This window comes from Falco biarmicus, chromosome 2 (genome assembly GCF_023638135.1).
Source record: "Falco biarmicus isolate bFalBia1 chromosome 2, bFalBia1.pri, whole genome shotgun sequence".
Lineage (NCBI taxonomy): Eukaryota > Metazoa > Chordata > Aves > Falconiformes > Falconidae > Falco > Falco biarmicus.
Genome location: NC_079289.1, coordinates 23,720,116 through 23,746,823, shown reverse-complemented (window position 1 = coordinate 23,746,823; position 26,708 = coordinate 23,720,116). Strand labels below are relative to the sequence as shown.

General features: G+C 40.7%; 1 protein-coding gene across 1 annotated transcript in view; it reads right to left on the bottom strand.

Moving 5' to 3' along the window:
• The window catches only part of MTUS2 (microtubule associated scaffold protein 2), a 319,840-nt gene that overhangs the window by 160,141 nt on the left and 132,991 nt on the right, over positions 1 to 26,708 (bottom strand). The window contains exon 5 of the mRNA XM_056328035.1: positions 24,785 to 24,991. Within this exon, the coding sequence (XP_056184010.1) occupies positions 24,785 to 24,991 (207 nt within the window). The remainder of the gene's footprint in view (positions 1 to 24,784; positions 24,992 to 26,708) is intronic.

The window sequence follows — 26,708 nt, the reverse complement described above, 5'->3', positions numbered from 1 at the left end:
CTGGCCAACAGCAATGTCACTGGTTTTGGCAACAAGGACACACAGGGGGCAAGATGAGACAGACTGCATGGTCAGAGCAGACCCTCCCCAGACCTGAGTAGTGATGTTTCCTCAAGACTGGTCCAGAATATGTTACCCACCAAAATTCTGGTCAGACATATCAGCAAGCAACAACCCCTTTCTATGGGGAAATTGGCCACAAGTGTTTCCCCAGGGTTGCTTGTACTGCCAAGATTGACTTATTTACCTGAACAACAATAAGCAACAACGTCACCCATGCTGGGGCCAGACATGGGCTGCTGTATATCACAACATGCATGACGGCCATCAAGTCGATGGTCCTATAGATAGTCCTGCTGACAGAGGCAACAGATGCCGGAAAACCTACTAGGGTTCATCCTGCTTTTGCTCTCCAAGCCCAATAATTCAGTCACTGGTATGTTGATTTCGGCTGCTCCTGTTTCAGCTGGATACGCTGCTGTTCAGGTACAAATGAGAAAGCCCCCTTCAGGAAACTGGAAGTGGCCTTTGGATGTGCATCATTAACCATACCACAGCTGAAGTGGCAGGAGCCGTGCTCTGCTACTCCCACACTGCAGAGAACAGCCACAGCAAGCCACAACACCTGAGCATGCCAGTGCTTTGCGTAAAGTGCAGCGTATATGGCCATCAGTTACTCAATGCAGAAGTGGAAGAAAGCTGCAGGAACTTCCCAAAAGATACCATCTTCCCAAAGGAAGCAAGGAGGAAACCATGCTGTGGCTCTGCCTGCCCCACAAGTGCCCATTCGCTGGGATGAGATTCGCAGAGCGAGACAAGAGGTGTGGATCTGAATTCAACACCTCTGGTATCCTTCCCTGCAGATTCCACTCCAAGGACGACCAAATTATTATCAGCCCCTATCAACAAGGGGCCTTGCTGGGGTCCAGTGTGTTCAATGAGAAGTTACTCAAGTATAATATAAAAATGTGCATGTACTCAAAGTTTCTCTGGTGATTTACACAGCTCTATGGGTATTAGGCTGCTCCCTGTGTGCTGAAAAAAGTTTCTGCCTTGGACACCTTGTAGCATAAAAGAAAAGATCCAGGAACAAATAAAATAAGAAAGGGATATGAGAAAAGATATATTATCAATTATTAATTATTTGCATCAACCAGCGCTCAGGCACATGAAATCAAATTTTAAATTTAAAAAGGAAAAAAAAAGGGGAAAAAAAGAAAAGCCCTAAAAAATACTCAATACTCAAACCATGGCATCTTCATATTAAGTCTTGCAGTTCTTTCTCAGCTACAGCCTCAAACCTACTTCAACAGTGAGATTAACCTGAAAATACTATTTGCCTGATCTTGCCCCAGGATATACATCTTAAAGGAGCTGTGGAGTAGGAAGCTGTAATAAGCATAATGACTTTTTTATACTGAAATAGTAAGAGTGGGAAATGACATCACCAGGATTCAATTTGCCTAGAGAACATGGTAACTCCTCAGTAGAGCAAACTATAACTGAAGGCATCCATAAAGAAAAGGTTACAAAAAGAGGGTGTAACTGCACTACAGCAAATAGGATTTTGCCGAAAAGATATTGGAGGGAAATGGTAAAGCTTTCAAAAACATCTATTCCATAATAAATATTACTTACATTTCCTCAGCAGAAATTTCTTGCTGTCTGTGTAAACATTTACAGACATTAATGGAAGGCACCACACGAAATATGGCAAATATCAGAATATTAACGATTTCATGCATTAAAAAAAAACATCCCTAGAAGCAGCAGTTATCATTATTTTAGTCCGATAGTTACTGTTTCCTAACTCAAAAATACCATGTTGCTGCCTGGCACCTCCGAACTCTGTGTCACCATGTTCATTCTTGTTAAACATGCAGCTAGGAAGTAATCTGCGTAGCAACCAGCACAAACACCAGGAGAAACGAAAGGTTACTCGACAAGCAAACTTGGCTAGAAACCAGCAAAAAGACCCAAAGGCACCTCAGTCAAACGTCTGTGTTTTCTGAATAAACTATAAATTAATAAGAGGAACAGCAGGGACAGTCTAAGTCAACAGTGATTTTGGGGCATACCCATGCAGGTGAGCCATTGCCTGTGCATGATGTTGTTATGGCATGTAGACAGAACAAACGAGAAATAGTTGGTTCCCTGTGCAAATTTTCCACGGTATAATCTATGCAGCCAAAATAATGGTTTGGCCTCCTGGCCCCTCCAAGCCACCAAAGCACTGTCCCTGCAGCAGCAGGGGTGGGTGCTGAGCACCCAAACCAAAAAGATACCAGGTTGGCCTGACACAGCCAGGTGCATGTGGCACATATTAAATCAGATGAATCGATTTTGTCTTTAAAAAAAATTCCTGTGGCTGTGTGAGCAATTGAATGTCATTGTACTTTAGGCATTCTGAATAAAAGCAATGCAACAGAAGTGAAGGACCGGGTTTAGGCATCTTTTACAAAGCCAGAGAGATGAAGGAGAAGGAACTCATTGTACTGATGGAGCTTCTTGCTTCCTTTGAACCCACAAAGACACTCAGTCTTTGAGGATGTAGCCTCAAATCCTTCCAAAGCCATCCCTGTGCTATCTCAGCATAGCTCTCATGCTGTGCACGCAGCCTGTGCACAGGGTGCACAGGTGCACATTGTGAGATAGGCAAAAACATCTCCCCAGCAAGCAGCTGCTTTAGCCAAGCATGTCCTTTTAGCCCACCAGAGCATGTTGTTGAGCTCAGCAAGAAATCACATCCCTGTGCATGTTTTTCCCCTGGATCCATACCCAGGACCTGTGAGGACTTGGCCATTTTCTGCTGTCTGTTTTCTAGGGGAGGAGGGAGACGAAGAAAACACATAGGAATCCTCTGCTGCAGCAGGGAGGGCTGTGAGGACATCCTCCAGCTACTCTTCAGGCCAGTCACTGACCACATACTCTCTGGATTTTATTTATACCATGTTGGAAGACCCAAGAACTTGTGTGGCATCACTTTGGGACATAAATCTATGAGAAGTCTCCTGAGAACTGACAAGATTCACACTCACTCTGCAAAATATGGCTGAAAACTTAAAAGAGGCTGGGATACCTCTGATTCAAAAATAATTGGCAATAATGCAGATACTCAGAATGAAAAAAAAAAATCTTTTGGATTCCATTCTGACAAAAGACCAAGACAATGACTCTAATGAGGTAGAAACATCTAGGATGTCAATGAGATAGGCTCCAAATGAATGAGTAGCATTTAGGCAGACCATAAATCCTGCTAGAATATAAACATATGCTTTAAAGGACAAATGACTCATGAAAAATTGGTTAAGCGGGATACATTGTGTGCAGGTACAGAAGTGCAGGATGCTGTGACTACAAGTAACTGTCTGGGGAAAGATCACAGCCCAGTGTCATCATCTGTGCATGGGGGGAAAAAAAAATAGGGCAAAAAATAGCAGAGCTGGGGGTGGCAGAACTGTCATCCAATTTCTGAATATATTAAAATAGAAAATGCTGTATTCCAGGAACTCTTCATATTCACAGAAATAATCTTTCCATTAATCCAGACTTGATTACAGTGATTGTTTTCACACCATGAATAGCTGCATCTCTGATGTGACATGTAGCACAAGAAATAAAAGATTCAGCCTTAAAGCACACCCAGCTAAAGATGGAGGACAAATTTTGGAGAGAACTATACATCATCCATTATGACAAACAGAAAGGTAACAGTGACAGAGTGGAAAGCAGCCAGATCAAAAGAAACCAATGTTTATAGCTCATCTTTAAAGGTAGGAGATTGCATCAGAACTTAAGGTACCAATGGATCATAGCTGACTCAATGCAGAGTAATAGTTCAGCAAATATACCTGTACTAGTCACTTGCTTCCTTTGTACAAGATAAAAGCAATCAAGCCCCTCAAAATATAGACAAATTACTGGGCAAAAAAGGTTTTTTTCTGTTCCAAGCCAGCAAGAGACCACCACCAAGAAATCAAAGCATTTCACACCCTCCCACTAGGAAGCAGACACATAAGTTATTTTGGATGCACTTCATTTTTCAAATGAGCCTCAAAAAGATTTCACAATTCTTGCTTAAAACAGACATGAAACCCTGGCCATGAGGTAACGGTAAATCCTCTCTGTTGTATCATAGAGCTGGAAGGCAGAAATGGGGCAGATTAACACGGCTCTCCTGGGTTTGGTGTGCGTGGACCCATGGCAGCTCTAACATGGCCCTGTAGAGCTGCCACACTGCCAGTGCTCTGGGAGACAAGGGAGGCTGGGAGATCTAAGATCAGTAGCTACTTCAGGATGAAGCATGTAGCTCTGCAGGCTTCTCTGACCCTACTGAGCCAGCTCACATGTAGCTAGTGCCACATGTAGCTCGCACATAGGGAGCATTGCACGTACCGAAGCATGCGTATCTGAATTCCTCAATCCTTGAGATGAGACTAATTGGTGTAGTCACAAATGCCATTTTTTGACATTTTGATGCACCCGAGACACCTGCAAGGCATTGCAGACATAGTATGGGCAACCAAGGTTGAGGCAATCCCCTGCAGTCTTAAAGGCAGCACCAGAAACCTGCAGGCACACAATTGGACTCCCCATCCCAGCATCTTCCTTGTACATTCACCAAGGCACTGTCCTTCATTATGTATTCAATACAGCTCATCTATCTCATTTGTGATACAAATCTTTCTTTTGACCAAAAAAACCTTGCAAAATCTTCCACAATGAAAAGGTATGTTTATTCCCCTATTCCACAGCTTAAAGGGTTCATTCACTGCCTACTTACATTAAAAGAAAAAAAAAAGGTTTCTTTACTTTTGATAAAAGAAATACGTTTCAGACTGGATGACAATGCATGACTTCTGTGCTATGCAAGATGACTCAGTGCCCTCTGAAAAGGCTTTCAGCTCCAGAGAGTGTGAGTGTTACATGACAGATGAGAATAAACCGTCCCTCAGTCATGGCCACCCTATCCAAACAAGTCCTTTCCCAGCCAGGCCTTCTCAGACAAACCCTTAGACAGACCTGGACAGGTGGCTGTGAAAACTGAACCTTCCAATTTCATTTTATAGGATAAACATGTCATTTTAATGCCTCCTCTGACAAGGCCATGCTTCATTGAGTGCATGAGCAGCATCCCATCCCTGGAACTTACAGGCAGACCTCCAAGGCACCGCAGGTTCATGGCCCTGATTTTTGTTTATGGTACTTTTAACAACAGATCTTGGTGTTACAGAGGTCCTGTTTATATTTCAGCTGGTTTGGAGGCCAATATGTAACACGGAGGTTTTTAATGCCCCTTGTGCTGCCACAAGCTGCCCAAGGCTCTTGCAAGGGGACAGCCTGCGCTTGCATTTATTCTGACCACACTATGACTAACTTCAGAGGGTATATGGAGGAGATGACCACCTCTGAGTGAAGAAAAACTCAGAAGCAAACTGAGCTGGTCCAACTAATCAAGAGTACCCTGCTCTGCCTGTGGTTTCTGAGTTAGACACTAAAGAAAAAATGATAGTTTACTTGTATGTAAATATGCTCACAGTTTCACTCCACATTTTCCTCCATAAAAATTCTCCATCCTACTGTGCAGTTATTTGCAAACTAACTTAAAGGGCTTGTTCACTGCCTAATTATATGAAAAGAAAAAAGGTTTCTTTGCTCTTGATAAAAGAAATACATTTCAGATTGGATGACAATGCATGATTTTTGTGCTATACAAGATGACTCAGTACCCTCTGAGAAGGCTTTCAGCTCCAGAGTGTGAGTGTTACATGACAGCAAGGACTGCTGGACTGGCCGGTAGTCAAGGGAGAACCTCAAGTGACATACCTGCAATGGGATGGGAGGAGCATGACGGGATGTGTCTTCAGAGAAGGAAGTACATGGGGGCAATATTCAGGGCAGGTGTACCCTTATTACATCTGCACCCTACAGCAAGCACAGATCATGGTGGGCTTTCCAAGGTCCAGCATGGTCAGATGCATTGGGGACCTGGAAAAGAGCATTTTGCTTCTCTAGAAATCATTCTTGTTCACCATGCAAAGTTTCAGCATATGACATAGTGGCTATCACTGGTTATGCTGCTTCTAGAAATTATCATCTTCTACCTGCTGATGAAGTAAGCCCAAAATGCCTACTGCCTCAGTAAAGTCAGTGCTCCTTCAGCTGATTAGGCAACCTGTATCACACTGCTCCCAAGGTTGTTCCTGGGGTGACATTCCCTCTTTCATCGCCCCCTGCTGCAGCTTGGGACACTTGCTTGGCATGGAAGTATCAGTGCTAAGACAATGCAGGGACAGGGATGAGTGACATGTTGGGTCCCAAAGTGTGCATGGAGCAGGTAAGTTGGGTAGTGGTGTAAAAAATGGAACAGCTTTTTAAGCAAGCAGCAATGGATTTGGGGATGGACAGAAATCTTTCCAGTGCTGCTGCAGGTGTACAGTGCTGCTGTGCAGTGCACCTCTCAGAAATGCTCCAATAAGATGTTTGAAATGAAATGGCTTAGGTGATAACTAATCAATCCAAGTGGCTCGACTATCATAGGTAAAACCAAAGAAAGTTGGACTTTTTTATTGCACTCTTTCATTTTAACTACCAAAGCTGCCATTTGAAACATAGAGAAGGGATATTTAACTTGACAGTGTCTCTCTAAAGATAACTTAGAGGCAAGACATTAAAATATTGACAGCTGCTGATAAATATATACATATCTTTGCTGGTAACAGATAATTTTTAACAGCTTAATACAGTGGGTTTTATGATGACGAAGATTGATGCATTCACACCAGTAAATACACTTCTACTGCTTCAGGAGAGATAATTGCTAGGCATTATATCATTTCATAGATAATAATTCCTTCCCTCCTTCATGGAACAGAAATAATTCATAGGTAAGTATATTACTGGGTCATACCAGTGGGTCCTAGCTAGTGTTACCTAATTAAGTATTCAGAGACTGCAACTACCCTGAAATGCAGTTTAAAACATGTTATAACCACCATTGCACCTTGAAGGAAGGAAAAACATTTCTTTTCTTCTGTATTATAGAAAAGATTTACATTTAGATAAACTATTGTTTAAGTTCAAAACTTCCATGAAATCTCCAGTCCGTTTCTTTCTCACAGTATCTGATATCACTGAAAGTTTCAGCACAATTTCCCAGTAACTATGATACATGCAAAAGATCTTTTAAAATCCCTGCTGCAGTGTGCAATGCAGGGCTGTGCACCCACCACAGAGCTTCTGGCTGGACAACACCATTAGGACTTGCAAAGTCCTGAGTATGTTTAGAGGGTTCAAAAATTATTTGGATTAACAAAATCCAAACCAACCCCCACACGTCAGTGCACATCACAACTGGGTCATTAGATCTACAGTGTGTGGATTCTTAAGTCATTATAAGTGCATGTTTAAGAGATTAAGTAGCACTATCTAAGGATTTAGAAGATTTTAAAAGCTGAGATATTTATCAGGTCAAATATATATATATTTTTTTAATATTTTTTTTTCTGTGATGGCTTAAACACATGCGAAATCTTTCCCTAATGTAGCTTCAGCTACTGTTCAAAATGAGGTAGTCTAACAAATGTATTTAGGACAATGAAAAAAAAAAAAATCCATGTGTGGAAATGGGACCAAAGGCTTTATTCAGAATCCTTTGAAGAAATGCCTCCTGTGTTTTTTAATCAGCAGTGTGCTGGTATGAGTGCTGCATGTTCATAAAGCTATATTAGTAGACCCGTTCTTGCACTGGGATCCCTCTGGCATTGTATAGGTTAAGCAATTGCTGGCATTAGATTAGCACACTGATTTCCACTGGTAACAAAGTTCCTGCATCTTAAATTACAGATAAACTATTCCAATAGAGTCAAGGAGAAAATTAATAAATGTACTCTTACAAAAAATAACAACAACAAAAAAAATACATCTGAGCAACTGCAAAGATAAGATGTATAGATCAGCTGAATAATGATTAGAATATTTTTTAAACCAGATAGACAAGTATGTGTTTACTCAGTATAGCTGAGCTGACTGTGTTTCAGCAAACAGCATATAGATAAAGAGAAGGCTGAACATTTTAATGTACTCCCTACTGCACAATAATTAAGGAGAAATATATTTGCTGCAATTGCAGCTCATGCTGGGCAACTTCTCCTACAACCTCATTTTAGAGCTACTTGTATTTTTACTTTATTGAGTTGGTAAAGTGAGCTTGGCTGGAGCAAGCAGCGTATGTCAGCTCTTCTTTTTTAAAACAGTCTGGTTTTCTTCACTAATTCATCACTAAAGGGCACAAATTTACTCTGAATACAGCTTAAAAAGAACTTGGATGCTCACCTCCATTTATGCAAAGTTTTGAAGGTGACAGGGAAGAGGATAAAGCACATTTAAAAGTGACATGCCCTCAACCTGTAAGACCAGAGCCTGTAGGAGTTTGGATGGGTTAAAGCCATACCAAGAGCAGCCAGCACATAAATGCAAGAAGCATTACTAAATCTCACCCTTTTCAAGAAAAAAAGATCAATTTCCGGGGGCAGTCCAGATGTTACATGGTACATTTCATTAATGAAAGGCTTGCACATAGTGTGTTTGCCCAGGGAGACCAGTCTTCACAGGCATGCAGGGACTGGCCAGGGAGCTGTAGTCTTGGGTCCTCTTCCTGGCTCTGCTGTTTCTCTGATAGTGTTGAGCAAGTCATGTGAGCTCTCAAAGGTTTAATTTCCCTTTTAGGGGATCAGTGACTGACTTTCATTATGGAAAGTTTTACAAAGTAAGGTTTATATTAGCTCTCTATAACTAGTCCAGGCCTGGGAACCACCCTCAGACAAAGCAGAAGAAGTCCAAAGACGAGGAATAGAAAATTATCAGAGGTCTTTGAAAGTATGGTCTGGGAAAAAGCTGAAGCACTTGGATTGATTCATTTCTAGAGAAAAGAAATGAGATGAGACATGACAACAGTCTTCAAGTATGTATTAGGCAGAAACAATTCTCTGCATGTGTATTGGGCAGAAACTATTCTCTTCATTCTTTGCAGACAGAACAAGAGAAACAGGTATAAACTCCTGTGAGAGAAGTATAGCTTAGACATCATGAATTATTTTCAAAAAGTACAAAAGGAACAAGCTTCCTAGGCAAGCTCCATCTTTCAAACATGTTATAAACAACAGTAGAGAAAAATCTGCCCCAAATCATGCAAGCATAGTTGATCACGCTTTAGGACAAGGACAGCTCACCTTGCTGCTCTGTTTTCAATAACCCTATGTCTCTGATCTCCCTGAGAATGCTTTGCCAAATGTCTTACATATATTCATTATAATTTCTTAATTGAAAAAGTATCTGTTATTAAATAGTCTCTTCTGGCTGCATTCTGGCTATACAGATTTTACTTGTGCACCGGAATATAATATACATTAGGACCACGATTCTAGTTCCATGTTTTGCAGCCTGCACAAAAACGCCCTTAATGTCTAACTTCCCTCTTTGTTATTCTTTGATTAGCTTGTTCTAATTTCCCTGCAGTTCACATGACACAGTTCTCTCTTTTCCCTACCCAATGTTAACAGGGAGGCAGCTCAGCTGCTGGTTCTGTAAAAAAGTTACCCATGGGATTAACTCAGCTCCAAGAAACTGCTTCATAAATTTGAATACTTTGATATGGTAAATGCCAAAGCCAACTTTACAGAGATGAAGGACTGCATGTACTTCACTGCTGAGGCACTTCCATGCAAGTTCTCCCTCAGCTCAGAAAGTCTGGAGGGGACATGGTTGTGTCTTATAAAGGCGCAAACGTTTCTAAAACTTTCCCCAAGGAAGCAGAGCTTTGCTCCGCTGGAGATGAGAAGTAGCTAAATGTGATATTTTTGTCAAAACACTTCAAACAGTCCTGAAGCACTAGCATGCTCCCCCTGACATAGTTTAGGGAAATCATCTCTTCCAGCACATAATTCCTACAGTTGTTTGTCATTTTCCCTGTTCTGCTCCCAAGAAGCTCATCTCTGGGTCTCTCAGACTGACCATCCTGAAACAGAACAGGTCCAGAGGGCTAGAGGCACCTGGGCTTCAAATATCCCACATAAACCTTCCAATATGCTCTGAGATGTCTCATGTGAGAAATGTGGCACATTCACATGTTCCTCACTTCTCTGTTCCACAAGGCAGTGATAACAACACTTGCCTGCTTCCTAAAAGTTTTCTCAAACAAAACTGATTGATGTACACAACACTCACCAAAAACTTTCTACAGAAACTTCTTTAGAAGTATCAATATATTAATCTGCACTTAGAGCTAATAAATTGACTGAACAGGTTTGTCACTGAAAATGAAGATTTCTATGTCTGGCTATACCATGAGACACAGTAAGGATGAAATCTGTCACCACACTCCATCACTTCAGCCAGTGACAAAGTGCCGGGCAATTTCTACAGAATTAGTGGAGCTGACACTAACACCGCTGTGCAGAGAAGCTCTCCATATTTCAGATAACTGGAATTCTTTATGAAGCTGTAAACAAGTTACCCTTCAAATGCCTACTAATCTATTGTGCTTTTTTTTTTTTTAAACAGAAGTGAGGCATTTGCAAATGTAGGTTGTTTATACCTGTTTATTACTTGCTATTGCTGGAGTTCCCACTGGCAATCACAGCTGAATCATATGGAGTCCCTGCTGGTGCTACAGTGCAGTCCGCTGGAGACTTCTCAGTCCTTCTAAGGTATATGGCACTGAGTAGTCCCCATGAAGCCAATTAATGAAGTTACTCACATTATTATGAGTGCAAGTGAGCCTTAAGACCTTAATTACTCCCATACCTTCATTGTTTAATTCCTGTGCTCCGAGATCGTGGACAGTTTGCCTTGAAACCCTGTGCTACAGATCACCGTGGCTCAGCAGCAGCTTAGGACTCTTGATGCAGGGTGGGTGCCCGGGCCACCCCCAGCTAAGCCATCCCTTCCTCTCTCTCAGCACCTGCAGATTCCTCTGGAACTTTTTATACTCTTTTATCCACTTCCCTCAAATCACTACCAGAAAAATTGCTTTATCTCCAGCACCATTCTGCAAAGATAGAAGGAGAGCGTAAAACCTAAAGCCCCCCCGCCGTCACCAAATGAACAGTAATTTATATAAGGTGATTTGTTACAGTATCTTTGCTAAAATGTTGCCAGACTTGAATAGTTTGAAATCTGCTAAGCAGGATTTGGATTGCTGAGCAACAAAAGTCCAGTGTTAACTGTGGCTTATTTATATCTAGGTCTGCAAGCTAATACTAAAGGGAAGTTAATTTTGAATAAATTTATTCTAAGCGTAACCAAAATGCTGTAAGTAACATACCACTTGATACGCAGGAATATACACTACATACTACAGGACATAAAAAGACACTAGGTGCTGTACTAGCCTAGCTTTCAGGGGTTTATTTCACTGCACTGTGCTCTGCATCTCAGCTCTCACTCTCAAGCCACATTCGTATTAATGTTATCAGATCCAATACCAAGCCAAGAACAGGGACAGCGAAAGCTGAGAGTGTCGGGTTCACAGCTGCGCTCCTGCTCACTGCAGAACCCCCAGCTCCAGAGCACTGCAGCTGTGCAAGATGAAATGTCTTAAGATGCCAGCAGCCCGTGAGTGCGGCTCCTCGCCCCGCACAAACCCAGGCAGAGGAAGCGCGACAGTGGCATCAGTGGCTTGTTAGCCACAGGCAGAATTTATGCATGCTCAGAGACCACGGGGCTAATTTGATCGTGCAAGTTATCCACCACAATCAGTTCGTTCAGCCCTAGCTGCCAATGTGAGACGCCAGCACACACACAGCCTGGCTCCAAGGTGAACCAGGCCATTATCTCAAGCAGTGGGAGGACCTTGTGATGGAGGTGGAAGCTGTGAAAATTTCAGAAGGCCAAGTCTGGAGAAAGCCCTGACATCTTTACAATCCTCCTGGCGGAAAACATTTAAAAACTCCAGTGGAGATTTTTTTTCCCAAAAAACTTCCCTCTAAAATACCTTTACAATGAGGTAAACTTTCAAGTAAGCACGCAGCAGTTTCCTGGAAGCATTACCAAAGCTAATTACATATACATTTAATTAGTTACTTATGAACTGTAAATGAGCAGGGTGAAGCTTTGTACCTGCTGTAGTGAAGGCAAATGTTATCACAATTCTTAATGCCAGTCTTCCAAATCACATGCATCACTGGGAGTGCGCACATTGCCATGCAAGTGATAGACAGCATCAATAAGACAGGGAGTCCCTTGTTTGAAGGCATGAGACAAACCAGCAAGGCAGAGATAGTGCACAGACGTTTTGTGAAAACTATGAAAACTAATTGAATGACCATGTTTTTAAAAATATTGCGTATTTTAGCGGGATGATTACTCCAAATATATGGCAATATGGGAAGGGGATAAGTCATAAATGGACGACTGCAGAGATGAGAGGATCACTGTTGATGATCACAGAGAAAAAGTGGATGAAGGAGAGGCTCTGTGCAGACAGGTATCAGAATGTGAGAAGCATTAAGAAGTGAAGCTAGTGCCTAATCATTATTTTGATATAGAAATATTTCTCACATAGAAACGGTAACAGTGGTTAGGAAACCAGCACTTCCATCAATACTGATTAAATCTCTGTGGCCAAATCAGGTGTGTAAATACAAAGGAGAGGCATTTACCCTCTATTACCACATGGCTTCTGTCATGTCAGGCTGCTAGAGAAAATTGTCCTCCCATGGGCCAACAACCTGCAATGTTTTGTCCCCACCCACACGAGGGCTGCGCATGACCTTGCTGCTTTGCTTCACCTCTGCCCAGACATCAGCAGCACATCCCACAGCCCCAGGCTAAGGGCAGAAACCAGCTTATGACAGCTAGTGAAATACCACTTAGGGAAAGATTTGCCATCTATCCAAACCAATTAAAAAAACAAAACCCAAAATGACATGGTTACAAAACTGTGGGCTCCATAAAAAAGCCAGTCTTTTTAAAAATATACCAATCTCTGGTGTTTTAGACTGGTTTTATGTTTTTTTTAACATGATAGTTGGCATGTCTTAAAGTGGGGAATATCAAATTAATCTGAGCTGCAAATTGTTCAGCCTAACGGTCCATGGTTTAATCTTCTGACTGTGACTGATAGGAAGTTTATATCACTTAGCAAGCTGCTCGAGGGCTTTGTTCAATTAATCTGAATTTTTTATCTGCAGAGAGATTTGATATGCACAACAGGTAGATGACAGTTCAGGAGCATACACATATCCCAAAGTCTTCACAACTGAGCTCCAGTGCAGGATTGTTGGTAAGTCATGCATAATTAGTACATTTCTTAGAGCAACTATCACTTTGCCAAAGGAGTGGGACTTACTTGTGCACGTAAGAGAGAGTTTCTTAGCATCAGCTTTTTGCTTTTACATTTTCATGCATCTTACTTTCAGGTTTAAGCTTTTTTAAACTACATCTTAGGCATTTTTAGAACATACTATTAATGTGTTTGGAAGGCATACAGAGACCATGACGCTACCTCTTATCCTTCTTACTTTCCCACACAGCTTGACAGTGTACAGGCCTGTTCTGTATCTAAATTTACAAGCTGTGACAAGTGATAAATATCCTAATTCTAAAAAGCTATTGTGTACCTCTGAGACAATTAAAATTCCTTAGATACCTAGATGCAGTACATAATACATTTAGCCAACATTAGAACATGTCAGAGAATGAACATTTTATCCCAGGACACATCCAAGCATCTAAAAATAGGCCTTCAGTTTAAACAAAAGTATTGTAATAATGTTCATTGGGAAATCCCCTTTCCTCAGATTACAAAAGTAATATTAATTCCTAGCTCATCTCATGCTGTGCAATAAGAGCTTAGCAGAAGGGTTTATGAAAGGTGCCAAATAAAATTGTATATTCTTTTTTTAGGAGAAAAATACTGCTTAAAAGTGATTCATTTTTAATTCTTTCATCTAACACAAGAAAGTTGTACCACACACTTCAGGGCACAGACTGAGCCCTGGCCTGCCCTAATCCATACAGTTTAGCAGTAGAGGAAAAGCATACAAGGGTTTCCCACATTTGGTCATAAGACGTTTTGATCAAGCCACATTATTTTATTTAAAACATATTATTCCTTGCTCAGTTTTGACTAGTTTTCTATAGAGGCTGTAGATACCTTTCCAGGAATGGCTGGCAGGAGGACAGTATAACTGTAATGTGTGACAGAAAGGGAGCTAACCACTGACTAAATGTAAATATTAAGCTATGATGGCACCTGTAAGGTACACTATTTTTGAGATGCAAAGCAGTAGTAGGAAGCAACTCATTCCTTCATTTAGTGTATTCCTTCTCTACTTTTAGTGGTTAGGTAGAAGGGTGGTCTCCCAGTTCTTCTTTGCCACTTAGAAGCTATTTTCTTTCTTTGTGGTAGTTTGTTTAAGGAATATCATGGAATTTGTCCTCTTTGAGAAGGCTGCTTTAAAACAGAAAACAAAAAGAAAAGACTGTCATCATGTTTAGCTGGCAAAAGGTTCATGATACACAAGAACTAACTGATCTAGGCTTGTTTTGTGTCGCCAAGGTCCACTGTGCAGAGTTAATGTTGCTGGTGGCATCAGTCCACCAGCTTGCCATCATCATCTCCATTGCATGCAGGTTAGCCTACTTGTCTACATAGAAACACACACCATCCAACAGCTAATGGCCCAATTCAGACAGTGTGCACCAAAATAACATAATAACCTCATGACTGCTTGGTCAATCTGCACACAGAAAGAAGCGTGCCCCATTCTGAGATGGACCTTACCAATGCACAATCAGATGTAGAGGTTTGTATGGGAATGCTGCCAGCTATTCTGGCAAGGTCCAGTTCCCACCTGCGAATCAGAGCACTTTATTCTCTCATCATAAATGCTCCTGTTTCTGCATAAGTATTTCTGATGGTGTAGCCTTCTACGGACATAGCAATGGTAACCTGTACTGTGTGAAACCACATCAGCAATCCATGAATTTGGAAACATCATAACTTAAAGATTTACACCGTGTATCCCAGCTTAATTGACTCCTTGCCACAAGACAGGGCTTGTTTACAAATCACAGTTAAACCCGAACAGCAGCAGCTTTCTCTTCCATCCACACCAGCCCCACAGATGGACCCTTAAAGTTGCCACACGGGAGGCATGCTACCATTTCTCAGGCTCATGTCCAAGGGATTGGAACATTTTCTAGCCTTTGATGGTGGCATCAGTGATGTCTAGTGTGCCAATAGCTTACAGTTTGTGATAACTCCCACCCGGGAGGCAAATACTGTGCAATTGTTTCAATTCTATTCAGCTTAACGTTCTCGGTTGGAGGGTCTCAGTCTGCCATTTTTCTGCCACTGCTGGTTTTACTGATTTCAGACCTCAGTCAGCTTTCTTCTAGCATTTAAAATAACTTTGGAAATCCCAGATCGAAAGCCTTTGGTCTTGCACCTGTCACAAGACAAAGAACCACAACATTCTGAGCTGTTTACAGCCTTGTGTAATCTTGCCCGGGCCTCCAGAGACTGTCAAGCGGCAAGCTGGGAGGAAAGGGTGTTTAAGCTGCAATTTTCAAGTTCTTGGATAACAGCTACGAGACTTGTGGCAATACTGAAAGCCACAAAAGATGCTGTTTCTTCTGTTTATTGCAGATATTCTCAAAAGCACCTGGAAGACTTACATAAATGACCTCAATTTTAACCTGTTTGGGCTAGATTAGTGTGATGGAAAAAAAAAGTCACGGGTGAGATTCCAGCCCAACCTCTACATGGGAAAAGTTCCTCTGTAAATAGTGCCACACTCTTTTGGCTGTAACACTTCTCTCACTACTAAATTAGAATTCACAAGTCTTCTGCAGGATTCATAATGGGATCAAAGATTAGAAACTTCTTTGAAGTTTTCCTTCATTTGCTCCACTGTTAATACATACCTGCCCTAATCCACCATGGTTCTCCTAGACTCATCAGTCACTATCCCTCCCCAAAAGGGACAAGTTTACAGGCTTTTTTCAAATATCCATTTGTGTTCATTATCCACACTTCATTTTTCAAGGGCGTAACATTTTGTTAATTGATTTTTCATATACTGTAAAGAGGCCAGCTCTGTTTTCTGAAACCTTTTGGTCTAAATGCGATTTACCGGTAGTGTTTACAGTACTTCTGACTTTGGTCCTGTTTATTGCTAGTAAGGCACACAGTGGATTGATTTGTGTGTGTAATAAATTCGTAATATTTCAGCTATGACAACAGCTATTAATAATATGATTGCAATGAGATCATCTCAGTCTCACTTTTTTAATTTGGTCCTTCTTGAAAGAGATCAAAGAAACACTGAACCTCAAGGGGGTTTTGCCTCTTGTTTAGGGCACAGGATAACAGACTCACTGATCCTAAGCAGAAATTACACAAGGGAAAATATAATTCAAAAAATCCTTTCAAAATTTGCATAATTCAAAATTGTGACATAGGTACTTCTTTGTCTCACTTTGACTCAAAATTGGCTCGTAACTACCATATCAAACTTCTTGTATATTTAAATTAATATTTATTTTTTGAAAAAAAGCTATCTTTTGAAAAAAGCCTAGTATCATAGAGTTTGTAATGATTTTTGTCATTATCAGTAATTGGTTCAATTGGGTACCTGTTTGACTCATGGATTTTAAAACCAGAGTCCCTCATTGTGATCACTGGCTCTGGCCTCACAGACAATACAAAATGCACAACTGAACCAGAAGCAGTATGCAGGGCTTTTTGGAGATTAATCTTAATGAATTTAATGTATGCAGATTTTCACAAGATGGAATTCTAGGAAGTACAAAAACTGTGGATGAAGTCAATGAAATACCCCAGTGATGAGCCCCATAGTTAGACATCCAGAATTAACCCTGTCTAAATATTGATCTATAAACTGTAATTAAATGCATGAGATGGACATGCTAAAGAGGAAAGTTTCTCAAAAGTCCTGCAAGGTTTTACTTCATTAGTGGGAGACTGAAGATTTTAACTGTGATTCCATTAGAAAGCAAATTAGTCCAGAATGGAGGGGGGGGGGGGGGGGGGGGGGAGGGGGGTGCAGCAGGGAACGGAAAAGCTCTCATTTCTTCAAAGCTTTATTTCTTAATTTTTCTTTGGGCTAAATTAAGAGATTAATCCATTCCAATGAATGCCCACAGGGTTCACTTCTAAACGAGTATTTTCCCCCTCATCAGATAGAATAGGAAGATTAGCGTATGAAAAGGAGACAATTTATAGTGAGTTTTCTGGTCTTCAGAGGGGTTTTAATTTGGCTGTGACAGATATGTTCCAGCTGATGCTTGCTTTCATATTTTCAAAGGACATTTTAAGTGCTACTGTTCAGAGTGCTGTGCATCCCCAGAAAGATGTGTGTTGTGCTTGCCCCCATTACAGGCTCTGGACTGACCATGGCTTTTCCCCAGACTTTAAAAGTCACGCTCCACCAGCAACTCTCTTCTAACCCTGGCTGCAGAGGGGACCAGCCTCATTTTCCCCTCACATCCCTGTCAAAGGGGATTTCCTTCAGACTCCTTGAAGAGTAGAAGCTATAAAAAATGTGATTTAAACACTGACAAAAATAGTTATTTCAAAAATAGCTTCTCTAATTTCTTTGTAACCCGCTAAGAAACAAATGAAGCCCATTATACTGTAATAGAAAAAGTAGTCATGATCTCCTATTGACCAGGACAGAACAAAAACAGCCACAGGACATCTTTAAAATAAAGGAGTGGATGGAACAGCCCAGTATAGGGGTACTAAAGCAGGCTGCCACAGTAGCTATATTCACAAGACTGATTATTGAATCAACATCTCCCCACAGAGTCACAGGAGAGATATAGTTTGGTGCCTGTAAGGGGAATAACCTAATCATGAAGTGATGCACTACCTTCTTCTCCGGTGAAACTGGTGTCTGGCAGCTTGGTGTATGAGTGGTTTGAACTCCTTTTTACCCTCTGCAGATTAAACTCTAAGAGTTACAGTCACTAAATTAGGCACTCACAATCAGTCAAATAATCCTGTGTGGAAACGGGCCAGGAAAGAGGATTTGTCACTATCCATTTCTTCCTTGTCGCCCCATTACCCAATACCCGTGCAAACATTTGTGCTCTCCCACCCCATTTTATGGATGGGAAAGTGAGGTGGATAATTTAAGTCACTTTCTAAAAGCCAGACAGAAATAAGTGCCAAAAACTGGAATGGGATCTGCCAGGTCTGAGTCAGGACAATTTTAGCACACAGACACAGAATCTCTCAGACCAGCCCTCTTACACCTAAACCCACAGATTTTATATGACATTTTACAACAATAACAAACATGATGATTAAGTACTGTGTTGAAATTCAGCTGGCACAAGAGCTTGGCAAAATTCTTTCAGCTGTTCTTTGCTCATAAAAAGCAGGCTTTGCAGAAAAGTTTCATGGATTTTTTCAGTTTTGACAAACTTGAGTTCAGAAATTTGTAAGCCCTCCCAATGTTTCAGGCTGGTATCTTCATATAAAAGTAGTTCTGCATTTCCAAAACAGCTTGATCTTCCCACCTCTACTTACTCATTGCAGGGAGCAGTACCGACCCTCCCAGTTTGTTGCTGCTTCCCTCTCTTGTATGCTCTAATGGGCAGGGGAAGAGGTAACACAGTAGGCAGTAAAAACATTATCTAAGCTATTAAAATACTATCACATTTAAAATACTATCACAAGCACCGTATCTAAAACCCACTGAAATTATGGACAACTTACACTTCAACAATGTTGTTTCAATCTCTGCAGAGAGAAACTGCTGTGCCTCACACCTCCAAGTCATTGTTTGAATTATTTTTTTCCCCAGCTGTAACAACTAGAGTATGAAAAGTAAATGCTGAGAGTCTGGAAGGCTGCTAAAATGTCTTTTCAGTCCTTGCTCTTCCTGGCTGACATACTGCACTTTTCCAGATGGATCGCCCAGCAAAGCTGAAAATCCTAACTTGAAACTGTTCTATTTTAGTCCTATTCAGAGTGAAGTGATGGCATAAAGTGATTCTTCCATTAAAATATTAATATCAGAACAAGATCAGAAGGGAAAAAACCTGAACTTTTATGTAGAAAAATGAACAGAAAATCAGTCACAGAAATATGATGCAATGTATTTACATATAGGAAAATCTTTGTATCTACATACTTGGGTATTTAGGAACGACCGATATATCTGTTCACCACGTGACAGTTTCAAATGTTCTACCTCTTTTGGAGGCAATTAGCCATCTATTCAAGGCTTCTGTGCTCACTTTAATTTCCCCTTTTCTCCACCCATCTGAATCTGACACTTCAACATCTTTGCTTATTAGAATGGAAATTCAACATTTAGCAAGGCCAGGCAATGCCAGGTCAAAAATCAGTGTGAAATATATACATTGAAGACGGGATTGTGGAAGTTTACATTAAATATGCACTTCCGTATTTTTATAACTTTAAACAAAACAAAAGCTACCATGGGATACAAAACTAGTTTTGAAATATTCATCATCATTTTCTTGCTCAGCCTGAAAAGAAATTGCTTCAGCACTCAGAGCTGTGGGTAGACATGGAATAGCATTATGTCTTTTAGTTTAGCACCTCACCAGAGAAGCACTGCCTCTAACACCATGCTATTATTCTATTTTAAGAATCTTAAGCAACAGGGATTTCACCATTTGAGTTGGAAGAGTATTTAACAGACTAGTAGACCATATGACTATGAAGCATTTCCTGATACTATACCTACATCCTTCCATTTCCTAAACTCACAGCAGTTACATACCTCAACTCCTTCCAAACATTCCGTCCTTCTCCCAGTCTTCCACACATCAAACCATTTCATGGTGCTTAATGAACTGTTTTCCACGTGGTACTTACAGCACGTTAGAATCTATTCTGATGAATAAAACTAATTATGTGAGCAGGCTATTCAGACGATCACTAGAAATGCAGGTACAAGCAAGTGAGAGAACTCTAAGCCCCTTAAACTAGTAAAACAGAAACTACAGCCTGAGCAACATGTTACTGCGCTGCTGATTCACAAGATAATATTGGGAACCACATCCCACCACTTTGGGCCTTTGGTGTATGATGTTAATCTCTTAGGCAAATTTTACTGGCACAGATACAGGAGAAGCTTTGATACAGTGTATTTAAAATTCCAAGGGAAAATAATGCACAGTTAGGTATTTTGTTATATGTTAGCTATTTAGGAGTTTTTTCTTTATGTTTACACGATTGTTTCACTCCATTCCAAATCATACTGGTTTCAGCCTTAACATTGCTTAACATTCAGAACTTAACAGTGCTAGTTACTCACTTTTTCTCGTATTCAGCAGAGAACACTCACATTCTTCTTAGATTGAAGTATCTGAATTTTTCAATTCTAGCCAATTTAGAGTGTCAACAACTCAACAATTTTTTGACATACAATAAAACCTCTGTCTAAATAAAGAATAATGGTTTAGAATATTACACATTTTTAAACCTCAAAGGTAGTAGGCCAGAGCTGAGGGTAAACTTGACCTTTTCAGGTAATCTTGAACAAAAATATTACTGGAAAAAAACATCTGTGGCACAGAACAAATCTGGGGAGGGCTGATAACAGGACCTGGAGCTAAGCCTCAGCCTGGGGTCTCCCAGCTGTCCCACAGGTGTCAGGCCATGTGGCTGTGCCCCAGCAGACCTCGCGTGGGCCTTGCCGCACTATGGTATAGAGATGCTCTGATGTGGGAAGCCATGGGATGGGAGGTGTGAAAGTGGCAGGGAGAGCTGCATGCTCCGCACCAAGCAGAGAGGAATGTTAGTAGCAAGAAAGGATGGACTCCCTCCATTGGTACAGCGAGCTCTCACTGCCTCCACTTCTCCGAGTTGTTTTATTCAAACATATCTGCCCTTGTTCTCCATACCAAACAAAGAGCTCACCCTGACCCATTTTAACCATTCCATTTTGAACACGGCAGGACAGCCAAGTAGCGAGCCCTGGTGAGCTTCCCTGATCCAACCTAGGACCCAGCTTTGAAATGGAGCGATCTTCAGCTTCTGTCATTGCATCCCACCTCCTTCAGCAAAGGTGAGAAGCTGCCTCACATGCCACTGTCACCGTGAATGAGCTTCACGGACCCTGGCTCCCGTGTGCAAGCCAGGATTTACATGTAAGCACCAAAAAGTGGCATTTAAATGGCCAAAACAGACAAGTGACCCTGGCTTGCAGGTCAGTTCCCTACCACAGACGCTGGCAAGATGCTGAGCAGTTTGGATGCCAGAGCTGTCCCTCCAGCCTCAGCACACAATTGGGCAGGACCCCATAGGAGCAGAGCCCCATTACAACTGATCCTGATCAGCAGCTGGCGGCACGGCTGTCGCAGTTGGCGCGTTATCAGCAAACAGCAGCCTGGCTTATACCCACACTCTGGGGATGGGACTCCAGGGAAGACCAGAGGACAAGTAGTCAAGTGCTGCACAGCCTGCCCTGTCCCTACCATGGGAAAAGAGCACGGTCCCACTGCTGCAAATCTGTTTAACTGAGTCTATCAGAATATGCGAGGTATTGCCAGAAAGTCAGCTGAGAGCACAGCACAGGCTCCGTGCACATCCAGGCTTCCTGCTTTCAGAGAGGTCACAGAAAGGGGAGAAATCTGGTGAAGAACAAAGCTGCTGAATCGCAACTCCATTAACAAACTTCCTCACAACATAAACATCACGTCTCCTTATTCTAAACAAGTTTTACTCTCTAGACAGTATTTAAGCGGTATTAGTATGTCAAAATGAGACACTAGTTGGGATTTCTGAAAAGAAATTTAACCATCAAGGGTTTGGGAAGAGCTAGCACCCCAAGACATATGGTGGGGGAGAGAAAAGCAAGAACAGGATCTCACTGGGACCCCTTCAAGAATCACCGTTTCCCCTAAAACAAACTTGTGTTTTCCTCTCACCCAGCCATAGTCATCTGGTTTTTAGCAACTTGTAATACATCATGATTTTCTTTCCAGCAGATATAAGATCTTGCAGTGAGCCCCTTCATTTACAACAGTAGCAGACCCTCTATTTATAACATATGCACACTTGTAAGATGTTCTCAATTACTTCTGTCTCCTTGACACATAGAGATGCGGCTTAAATAGGAAATTGTGTTATCATATATGTTTGAAGATTTCTAATGCTAGATCATTTTGCATTTTCTACCCTACTGAGCTAGGAAATTAACAGTAAAACTTTACCCTGCCCTCTAGGAAGTCTGCTTTAGTCAAAGACATGATCTCAGGTAGGAACTACAGAATCAGCTATTTATGTAATTTAAATAAAACCATTCTTCCAGCAGACACTGAAGGGAAGAAATAATATGTCATGCTAAGATTCCTGAGCCAATACTACTCCCCTACATCCACTCTTGGGGTTACTTTCTGTGCATGTTGAAGTACACTGCTGATCTGTGTTAAATAAGCTGTGGTAGAGTGGAAAGCAACTAATCTGTGCTCCCTGGGTGTCGGGCAACTAATTTAACTCTCGCTGGTACATAGACTATAAATAGAAAAAGATTATACCGTTTCACGCTGATAGCATTTCTATGGAAGTTAATAATTCAACAGTAAGGGAACAATTTTTTCTTCCTACCTATCTGCCCTATCAGGAGTGATGAATGGGAGTTGTGTTGCCCTTAATCCAAAGAAAGCAGGTAGGTGATGGTAGGTGTCTTCTCATGTGATGACTTACCTGAGGGCTGACACCCTAAACACAGGGTACAACCTCACCCACGTAGCAACACACCTTCTCCTTTCACGTCAGTCCAGGAGGAACCCTTATCCATTTGGAATTACAGACAAATAAAGGACTACTGAGCTGGACATCTGTGCATGTCACAGCAACCACATCACAGAGATGACCCTCAGAAAGTGTTCCTTCTCTTGGTCCCCCATGGAGGTGAAGGGAAACTAAACAACTGCTTAGACGACCTATCTAACTTGTCAGCAAGAGCCGAAGTTATACGTCCTATTTTTCATCAGGTGACAGGCTGAGCTCGTCTCTACACGTTTGTACAACAGAACACTTCCCCTGGGTAATTTTCGTATCTGTTGGAAACATTCTTGCAACACGCACAAGTTGGTCACAACATCCTAACCCCAACATTAAAAAGGGTTACCATCTTCAACCAACTGAGCTGGAACAAAATGTATGTGCCAAATACTTCCACATCCTTCCAGTAACTGGAATATTGTTTCAGTTTTTATGGGCTTAATGTACAAATATAATATAAAAATACACCAGAATATATAAATGAAATTAACATATTTTAAGATTAATGAATAATCAGGAGTAATATTCTGGGTCTGAGATTACTAATACTTCTACAGTTTTTTTAAATGGAAATGAATTAACTCAGATTCCACAGTTTGGGGTATTTTCCTCTTACACAGTGCTCAATTGTGTGAACCTGTGTGCATCCACTGTGTTCAAGGACAGTGCTGTACCTACAGATACTATTTTTTTCAGAGTCACACCTGAAATTGCCAGACAACAACATTTCTTGCAGAGATGTAGCTTAGGTCTAATCGGAAATCAGGTAATTCTGTCCCTAACAAAGATTTTATTTAACCAAAGACAAAAAGTTTACAATACCAGATAAAAGAAAAAGCTTTCCAAAGGCATAAATGTAGGGTAAAAGTACAAATCAAAAGAGGTTGACTCCACTCAAGGTAAAGCCTGTTAGGAAATAAACAGGAATGCGCGATCAGTCTGACAGTAAAACAAGATACAAGCCTATGTTTGGTGGCACTGGAAAACTTAGAAGTTCCTGAACACATTAGTCTTTGTCATTTTAATGACCCCATATAAAAGGGGAAAGAAAAAATCCTTTAGGATTTTTAACTATTTTCATTTTATTTATTCTAATTCATTTCAAATAATTACAAACATTGAAAGATTTAGGAGCCTGCAGCATCTTGTCTCCTCTCCTCCTTCATATTACCTGGTGTGTGTCCCCATCTGCACCCCTCCTGGGCTGATACCACTTGCTTTGATATTGACACAGTTCAGACTTGATCCAGTCTTCAAAGAAAAACGGGCATGAAAATCCCTCAATCCCCCTTTCCGCTCTGAGCCCAGGGCATGCGCACACTTCCCAAGGACTGCACAATCCAGTGGGTATTATTTTGCACTTAATAAAATTAATAGTCTTTACAGAAAATAGGATTTGAAATGACATTTCAGCCACAGGATCCTTCCAAGTCTGGTAGATGAGACAACAGCTATGATACCAGTTCTGAACCTTTCCATATCACTAGCATTATTTGATTAATTTTCCAAACTAAGTTTATTACACTGCATATTAAGAGGCAGAAGAAAAGCAGATGAAAAAGACTGTGTTGCTCACTTTATATAATCTTTGTCCTAAACTGCTCTGCATGGCTGCAATGTACTTACCGAACACAATTTACTGTGATTATTTACTTACTTCAGCTTGTAAGAAGGGATATTCTAAGTAAAAAACAAACACAAAAATGCCTCAGATTCACTCTTCACGTGGTTTTCTCTACAGCAGGGAAACCAGCCCCTTCTATATGCAATGTACATTCAGTACCTATTCATCTATCATTAATAATATTTTAAAAAACTAAACTGGTAAATCAAGATACCAAACCTTCAGCTCAGTGGCACAGAAGAGATTAGTGAGCACTGCATGGATTACATTAGTCCTAAATTAGACACAAACTCCAGTCTGGACAATCCTGGAATACATCTATTTAATATACCTCCAGAAAGAAGGAGACTGTTTGGACTTACGGTTGGTTGTTCTGCTTTGATCACTCTGAGCACTGTCGTTTGACTGGTTGCTGGAGACAGAGGATACGCTTGAGCTCCTGACAAAACCAAATGCGGCCAGCTTAGCTGCTGGCAACCGTGAATAACCTGGAGGACGAAGTCCAGACTGGCAGGGCTTGGGGAGATTTGATTTTGCAGCACTTGGACATGAGCCTTTCTTAAGATCAACTGCAAGAAGGAAAAAGACAGCATTTTTTATTAAATAAACTAGACTGGGATATACTGACCATTACCTGTACCACCCAGCTACGCAAAATCAGTATAAAGACCAAACACATTTTTTAACAACTGCTCAAACTGCAGTGATGTCTTATTCTTTGCTCCACTAACAATAAGTTCTGTGGAATATTTACAGGTCACAATAATTTCTAAAACATGAAATGCAGCAAGGACCCATGAGGCATAACTCAAACTGCCAAACTGCCAGCAATGTAACATAGTTCAAGTTTGCTAAGATTTTTTTTAATGTTATCTTCCTTTATGCTGTATCACTTTCTAATTTTACATTTGTTATGTGCCAATTAAAAGAAACTCATACACAGACAAACACACTATGCATAGCCTCCAGTTTTGGAAACTATGTAGAACGCCAACAATTCTCTTCAAGGACACAGGACTTCTTTGTATTCCATCAAAGAAAACATTCTTTGAAATCTTTCTTTCAAATTTTGCTAAAAGAAAATGTCCTTTTCTTGCACCAAGCTTGGGAACAAGGACATGACCTGTAAAGCTGTACTTTTTTAGCACACCACCAGCCATTTCCACTGATAACACTTCTCCTCACTATAAACCATCAGCCTACGTGAATGACATCAACCAATCTCAGACACCTGCCAACAGCAGGCTTATAACAGATGAAGTTAGGCAACAATAACAGTTCAGCTACCACATCCACCTGTGGTAGCTAGTAACTGGTCATCTGTCTCTAGCTTGTGCCCTAACCCGAAGTTCCATGAACATAGCAGGATTCTCTTCAAGGACCAAAGATTAGAGTTTGCTTTTTATTGGAAGGTCTGGATACCAAGTAGATCTGGACCTCAATTGTACATAAAATCTGGACAGATTCCTGTTCCTTTGGAATCCTGAGCAGCAAAACTATACATTAAAAAAGAAAAAAATAACAAAGCTCTCCAAAAGCTGATGCTAGAGTGTTTAAACAGTCATCAGGACCAGTGCGTTAGGAGACAAGGCAGCATTAAAACTATCAATATATTCTTCCAGAAAAGGTCACAAAGTCACCTTTTTTCCATTCTTATTTGGTGAACTCTATTTGTGCATTAGCCTGACACACACTTCAAAGGAAGACGTGAACATTCATCATATAAAGGAAAAATAGAAATTAACTGCATAGTAAAAATATGGTCTTATTATTACAGTATTTAATTCTTTTGTAAACTATGTAGGTCACAGACTTATTAATTTTAATGAAGCATTACACTTTGAGGAGTTGTTACAGAAAACAAGACTAAATTCCTCTGAGCAGAAAAATGTTTTGGGGATTTTAAAAGATAGTTGTGTACCTCATCCCAATAATAATACTAAGTTTTGTTTAACAAAGCTAAGCCTTTTCTTTTGAAACAGAAATATGTATAACATTAAGCTAAAAAGAGTTTCATTACAACATAAAACACATTCCTGTAAAAGACATCAAAAAATGCTCCTTGCTCAATAAATGAAATAATTTTTATATTATGGACTTTTAAAAATGCATTTTTGTACCCACTTTTCACAAGTTCAGGCCATTGCTAAGACACAAGAAGATGCATATGTGACTGCAGCATCTTTACCAGCCCAGAGGAGGACATGCTGTGGAGAGTAACCCAAATGAAAATAACAAATATCTACAGTGTGCAATATAAGACTCTTAAAATACCTGTTCAACTTT